The following is a 7,273-nucleotide window of genomic DNA, read 5'->3' on the forward strand; positions in this document are numbered from 1 at the left end:
CTCGGCCGCACGGTGGCGCCGGATCCAGAGCTCGCGCCTCCCCCTCGAAGCGTCCGCCGTCCCAGGCAGACGCCGCGCGCGCGCAAGCGGACGGAGGAGTTGGAGGAAGATGATGCGGAGACAGAGGCAGGTGCCTTCGGGCCGGGGCTCGGGAAGAGTGGGGGCGGCGTGGAGGGGGACAGGAGCCACATCGCCATGGATGCGGGCTGCGCTCGGCCTTCGGACTTTTGCGTCCGTCGTTGGAAACGTGAAGTTTTGTGTCCTGAAGCTTTTCCCTGTGTGTGACCTATAAGAAGGAATGCGTCTCGTATTTGCGTTCGGCCCGTTGGAGACAATCTAATGCACGTCAGTCTCTGAAAAAGGCGCTTTTGCGCACGCACGACACAGGGAAGGCCTGCTGCACCGCCCGCGAATTAACCCCTCCTTGCCGCGCCATGAGGCGTGACGCGTCACTGCCGCGCCAAGATCGGTGACGCGGTAGATTCAGCCACGTCACCGGTCAGCGCTCCGGTCATTGCCACGTCGTCCCTCCTGCCGCGCCACATATGCGCGCGGCACATGCGTTTCGACGCGCCATGACAATAGACGCGGTCAAAAGTGTTAGATTTGAAAATAAAAAATAAACCGTGTTAGATTTAGAATTAGTTTAAAAAAAATGTTAAAATTAAAAAAAAAATTCCGGTCGCGCCGCGGGCGATCGATTGGAGTGGGAGCCGCACGCCCGCACGGCGCACTCCCCGTGCCGTCGTTTTCCACCCACCGCACGGAGACCGCGGACCGCTCCCGCGCCTCCACGTTCTCACGTACCCCGTCCGCCTCCGCCCGCACAGGCGCACAGCTCCCGCAACTCGCATCACGAAAAGGTGGGTGCCCGCAGCGCTGCTCTGCTCCCCGCCCGACACCTGCTCCCATGCCAGGCTGCCTCCGGACTCCGGAGCCGTGCCAACACGTTTGAAAGGCACCACCGATGCGGTTTGGCCGTGACCGGCGCCTACACTACAGCGACGGACGAGATGGGCCGCACGGCTGCCCCTGCCCGCCGAAATGACGGGGATGCCCCTGTAAAAGGCCACGCCAGAGGGCTGCAGTGCATTGGCCATTTATATCTGTGGCGCCGGGCAAGGGCGCGTGTACACTGGCTGTTGCCCTGTTGCGGTCTAGGAGCGGACTGCTCGCGGCAGCAGGAGGCAGCAGAGTTCACGGCAGCATCAGGCAGCAGAGAGAGGGTTCGCAGCAAGCCTCGGGCTTTTGCTTATTGCCTGTCTGTCTGGCTGTCTCCAAGCTTGAAGCCTTAAGCCCCAGTTGCTGGCTGTTGTCCAGGACATCACGCACGCACAGGGCTGACACTGGAACGACTGAACATGGCCTGTGACCCGGGGGACGCGCCGGAGGTGGGGGAAGGTGGCATATGCTCCGTGCTCACCATGGGTTCGCTGGTCGATCCCTCCGGGAACGAGGTAATCTCGTTCAGTTTCAGCTCATGTTCTACACCTGCTTCGGTTGTCTGTCTCTCTAGCCCTCTGTTTTCTGCTACTGCTAGTAGTGATTTGGCTTTTGAGTAGATATAGAGGCCGTTCGGAGGAGCTTCTTCCTGCTCCGACACTGTACCAGTACTGTAGTAGGGAGCCGGAGAAGCTCAAAATCATGGCTCCACCGACTTCTCCTCTTCTCAGTTTATTTTCTGCTTGAAATCCAAAACGGCTCTATGCTACCGTGATTTCACGGAGGAGCCGCAGCCCCCGGGAGCTATGCCGAACACAGCCGTAGTAAAGTTCGTCGCTGTTCTTTTCCTTGAGTTTCTTTTACTCGTACGTTTGATCTAAAAAGCACCTAAGTCAAGAAGGTTTGATACATGTGAAACGAGCAGTACGTGTGCAGATTTCTCGCTCCTCTTTTAGTACTTTTTTTTTTTAAAGAAAAGCGGCAAGAGCTTTGCCGTATTTTAATTAGACGATAGAAAAAAAAGAGAATTTTACAAACTAGACCAGGCGACAAAGGCGCCCTGCTAAAACGGTCTCATGACCATCCGCTGCACCTGTTAACCATCTGACCCGAAACCAGAAACAAAAAACACTCATAAGAAGAAAACCTGGCCGAACTATAGAACAAGAACTACTCCCAACTGGTACTGTACTACTTCTTCCTTGCAAAGAAGATCTACTTGTCTTGGTTGCAACGATTTGTTTCGAAAAATTCTTCTGTTACGCTCCTTCCACATATTCCGCCAAAAGTAAATCATTATGCCGTCGAATGTTTTCCTCCTGCCTTTATCAATCTTGGCGCAACACTTGCGCCAGTATGAGTGGATTGAACCTGTCATTGACACTATGTCTATCGTTGTTAAACTAAGCCACTCGGACCATCCTTGTAAAGATGTGTTGTTGTCTTTGGTTCAGTGCCACATAATTTGCATATCGGATTATTGGGCCAGTTTCGCTTGATCAAATTGTTGGCTGTTAGTATTTTTTTGTGTAGTAACGTCAAGCAAAAAATCTGCACTTTGGTTCATCCTTTGCCTTCCAAATCGACAAGAGTTTCAATTTGCTGAAAGTTCCTTGGAATTGATTGTTGTACGCACTCTTGGCTGTGTATTCACCGTCTGCCGTCCATGCCACCAAATACTATCTTCCTTGTCCTCGTGAGGCTACGTTTGCCCTATGGCTTCCCACTCAACATATTCTCTAATTTCCTGCGCCGTGTTTAATGGGATTATATGGGATATCCAACGATTATCTTGCAAGGCCTTTTGCACCGTTAATTTTTTCCTTTTTGCTTTCTTGAACATAGACGGGGCAATATTTTTCGGCGTAGCGCCGTGTACCCACGATGAGTGCCAAAAAAGAGCCAGCTTCCCATCTCCTATCGTTACCACAGTTGATGCCGCAAAAAGATCCTTAGTATGTTGAAATCATATGCAGCCTTTGCTTCATACTAGAAAGGATTTGGCACATGCAAAAGTGAAGATAAATCTAATAGGAGATCGATAACACACACAAAAAACATGTTAATAGGCTAATAGCCATAGTTTGTGTTATTCGCCCAAAAAAAAAAATAGCCATAGTTTGTGTGGCAAGTATAAACTCAGACAACGGATCCAATCCAGTCACTGGCTAGTTAATCAAGATATTGCTTTTGAGGGCTTCAGATTTAAAGTTTAACACTGTTTTAAGTTTGGTCTCCCACAGACTCCTAGTGGTTGAGCTTTAGATAAAAGTCTAAAGCACTAGAAGCTTCAGAACTTAGTTTTTTTTTTAAAATAATGAAGTAACTTTTCAAGTTTTCATACTTCTCCTACGTACAATCTGATGAAAGGCCTAATAAGATCTGTAGTCTTAGCCTCACAGTTCTCGATCAAGACACCAGGTAAATGTAACTTTTCAGAAACTTCAGCTCTAATAAACCTTCAAAGTTAAGGCCTCTATACATTCTACTTTAGTAGGGTTTGGGAACAGGGATCTTAACGCTAAATATAACACTGATGTGAGCCTTTACCTAGAAGTGTGGCATCATTATTGCGTACGTGCCATATATATGCGTACAAACTCATCTTTGTTCAGCTAAATATGACACTGATGTGAGCCTGTACAGTTTCATCAAAATTGTGCCACGCGTAATATATGCGCGTCCAAACTCATCTTTCTTTGTTCAGCGGAAAAAAAATCGATCATATTTTTTTAATCTCGCCTCTAACAACATCACACGTGCTCATGTTGGGACCTCTCTAAACTTCCACGTACGTCCTCCCTTTATAACCTGTACGTGAAATCGAACCAGAATATATGCACCATTATTTGTGTTGTACTTTTGCTTTTAGAACCGTTCAGTTCATTCTGGGCGTGATTGGTAGGCCGAGGTCATTTCTGTACCGATTTGACGGCTGACCTTATTTTTGGTTGTCCTCTTTGTATCTTTCGTTTTTATTATTTTATTATCTGTCCTCCTTTATCCGCACAACTTCGTCTTCTCAATTTTCACTTCCCTCTTCATACAGAATGGTTTGGTATAGCGTAGAGACCCATGTGTCATACACTCAAAACTCCCAAGATCCTATCTCATACTAGACAACAACCAAGACAACCAAACACGACTGAGTGTACAATTTAAACATGCATCTCACTGTACCGACTCTCAATCCCGGCTTCCCCTTACCAAAAGCCACCAATCACGCCTCCGTTCCAACGTACGACAAGAATCAGAATCGCACTGTGCAGATTGAGTTTGCTATATTTTCACATGGTCTTGCAGTCATTCTTTATATTTTCTTTTCGAAATCTATGTTTCCATTTCTCTGTTGCTCATGTGAATTATCACGACCATCAAAACACCAAATATATCTTCCTGCTGGCAGGTTCAGTTTCCAGAGATCGACGGCAAGATCATCGGCCTCTACTTCGCGGCGAACTGGTACCCGAAATGCGAGGCTTTCACCCCGGTGCTGGCCGCGGCCTACGAGCAGCTCAAGGAGCGCGGCGCCGGCTTCGAGGTCGTGCTGGTGTCGTGCGACGAGGACCGGCCGTCGTTCGAGCGGTTCCACCGAACGATGCCGTGGCCCGCCGTGCCTTTCGGCGACCTCCGCTGCAAGAAGCGCCTCAGCGAGAGGTTCCAGGTGGAGGGCATCCCACGCCTGGTGGTGCTTGCTCCGGACGGCTCGGTTGTACACCCGGACGCCGCCGACCTCGTGCACCGCTACGGCGAGAGGGCGTTCCCGTTCACGGCCGCCAGGGTGGCGGAGCTGGAGGCAGATGACCAGCGCAAGTACGCGTCCCAGACGCTGGAGAAGCTCTTCTCCATCAACGGGAAAGGGTGCGTGAACGGTGGCAACGAACAGGTAACGTGTTCTCGAACGCAAGCTAGCTAGCTAGCTATCTAGAGGGTGCCATGCCATGAGCTAGCTAGCTTGCACTGGAGGGGCATTGTCGTATGCCGTTGCTCCACTCGTACGTACGTCGACTATCCAGCTGTTGGCCTATAGCTCACCGCGGCTAAGTGCTGCAGGTTCCGATCTCGAGCCTGGTGGGGAAGACGGTGGGGCTCTACTTCTCCGCTAGCCATTGCGCGCCGTGCATCAAGTTCACCACGAAGCTGGCGGCCATCTACAGCAGCCTCAAGGGAAAGGCGGAGGACTTCGAGATCGTGTACGTCCCCATGGACAAGGAAGAGGATGGGTACCGGCGTTCCTGCAGCGACACGCCGTGGCTCGCGCTCCCCTACGACGGCGCGCCGTCGCGCGCGCTGGCGAGGTACTTCGACGTGCGGGAGATCCCGACGCTGGTGGTGGTCGGGCCCGACGGCAAGACGGTGACGCGGGACGGCCGCAACCTGGTGAACCTCTACTTCGACATGGCGTTCCCGTTCACGGACGCGCAGATCAGGCAGCTGCAGGAGGCGGAGGACGAAGCGGCCAAGGACTACCCGCAGTCGCTGCGCCACCGGGGCCACCGCCACGAGCTCAGCATCGTGTCGGAGAAGTCCGGGGGAGGACCCTACATCTGCTGCGAGTGCGAGGAGCAGGGGCTCGGCTGGGCGTACCAGTGCATCGCCTGCGGCTACGAGATACACCTCAGGTGCGGCCAGAATGCGGAGGGCGGCAGCGCAGGAACTGCTTAGCAACGAGTTAACAGCATCACTGATACTTATCTATCTAGACTGCTGCATGCATATTGGACATGGTCTGTGTTTGTTCCCAACAAACGTCAGCTTGCCCTTTGTCAAGCCTGATGCTAGAGTAGTAAAATAGATGAGAAATGGCCTGCCTTGTAAGGTTTAGGTGGATAGCTGAGTGCACAAGAAATGAAGCTGCATCCACTGCGGCAGGTGTTAAGCAAATCTTGCTGCACTTCCCAATCAATCTACTCATGCATTTCCAGTGTGCCTTCGGTGTGAGGTGCTGCGTCGATACACTTCCGTAACCACAGGACTGAAGGATTACTTTGATTCAAGAAGTACATCCAGTTTGTCCGGCTACAGCATTAGCCAAAGAAAACAAACAGATTCCAGGCCACAACATACAACTTGCGATGAAGGTCAACTACATACAGATCAGAAAGCACATGAGAAGCGAAGTGACCATAAAAGAACACGGGTTGGAAAGCTCAAGTCAATTCATAGACGAACACAAACAGCAATCCCTCTTGTTATTCAATATCAGTAGACGGTTCCCCGACAGACGATACTTTCATGCAAGTAACACTTACAGAACAGAACATACTGCAAGGACAACTTGCATCAATACCAGTCTTCTCAAATCAAATAGTGACGCAGGTTCAGATGAATAACAACTAGTACTGATATTGTGAAGGCTTAACAAGCTTCAGAAACTTCAATACTTGGTATCATATGATAGCGCACACAATCACTTAAAAATTGCAGTCTAAAACCCGTGAATCTTGATGCTATCTTTCTTCACTATTCCAGCCTAACAAAAACATATATATGATGAAGAGTCATCAGGAAAAAAAAAAGAACTAAAACAACAAAGATGTGCGCCTGGTGTAATATAACTTACCTGGACTAGGAAAGTAGCAACATTTTTACGCTGATCACCTTGCAGTTGAATGACCTACAATATACATCAGATGAATGAATTACCAATATGACATTTAGATAATATGAGAAGTTAAAGTTAAACCAATAAAAGGAAGTGAGTACTGAGTGCTACTTCTTACCTGGCCTAGCTCTGGATCCTGGACTACAGTACCATTGCAGCAGAACTCTTTTTTGAGATCCTTGAGGATCTTGTTGTAGCTGTACTCTTTCTTCAAGCCCTGAACAGTTGTCAGACTCTTTCTTCCGTTGCGCTGCTGAATTCGCACGTGCACATAGTCCTTTGATCCAGCACCAGCGTTGGAGTCCTCAGCATTTGCCTCTGCAAACGGATCTACAAGGAAAAGACAAAGTTATCACCTTCTGGCTTCAGATTGTGCTCAGGCCTGGACAAATGGGTCAAAATAAGCTTATTGCATTGGAAGAAAACCAAATGAACAAGCTCAATATGTAACAGAACCGACCAAATCATAAGAACGTAAGTACAAAAACAATCACCGAAGCGATCAAATTCCTGTACTTAAGCTCTCATAATCCCGGTAGTCCGGAAATCACGAAGGATTTCACCAACTCTCGACATACAAACCAAGATCGTAATGATTCAACACAACACATCATCCGTTACAACATTTCATAAGTAGCATTCGGGTTACATCCATCAGAGTCAAATAAATATTTCAAACCAAGTTTGAGTGTGCGGAAGCAACATAGTTTAGTACAAAACATCATA

The 7,273-nt window shown here is 49.3% G+C and overlaps 1 protein-coding gene across 2 annotated transcripts; it reads left to right on the plus strand.

Moving 5' to 3' along the window:
* Positions 1–1,118: 1,118 nt before the first annotated feature.
* LOC136450638 (probable nucleoredoxin 2) lies at positions 1,119–5,866 on the plus strand. 2 transcript variants are annotated; one of them, XM_066451187.1, is made up of 4 exons: positions 1,119–1,226; positions 1,321–1,457; positions 4,349–4,828; positions 4,996–5,866. In XM_066451187.1, exons 2-4 carry the CDS (start codon positions 1,362–1,364, stop codon positions 5,605–5,607), a joined length of 1,188 nt encoding a protein of 395 aa, XP_066307284.1. In that variant the 5' UTR covers positions 1,119–1,226; positions 1,321–1,361; the 3' UTR covers positions 5,608–5,866. The 2 variants fall into 2 exon arrangements, with proteins under 2 accessions (XP_066307284.1, XP_066307282.1); XM_066451185.1 differs by having other exon boundaries at positions 1,129–1,457.
* The last annotated feature ends 1,407 nt before the right edge of the window (positions 5,867–7,273 follow it).

Source organism: Miscanthus floridulus, chromosome 5 (assembly GCF_019320115.1).
Source record: "Miscanthus floridulus cultivar M001 chromosome 5, ASM1932011v1, whole genome shotgun sequence".
Taxonomy (NCBI): domain Eukaryota; kingdom Viridiplantae; phylum Streptophyta; class Magnoliopsida; order Poales; family Poaceae; genus Miscanthus; species Miscanthus floridulus.

Coding starts and splice junctions, on each gene's coding strand:
- LOC136450638 (XM_066451187.1), top strand. CDS start 1,362: ATGGCCTGTGACCCGGGGGACGCGCCGGAGGTGGGGGAAGGTGGCATA. Junction 1,458..4,348: donor TCGATCCCTCCGGGAACGAG/GTAATCTCGTTC, acceptor TCCTGCTGGCAG/GTTCAGTTTCCAGAGATCGA. Junction 4,829..4,995: donor TGAACGGTGGCAACGAACAG/GTAACGTGTTCT, acceptor TAAGTGCTGCAG/GTTCCGATCTCGAGCCTGGT.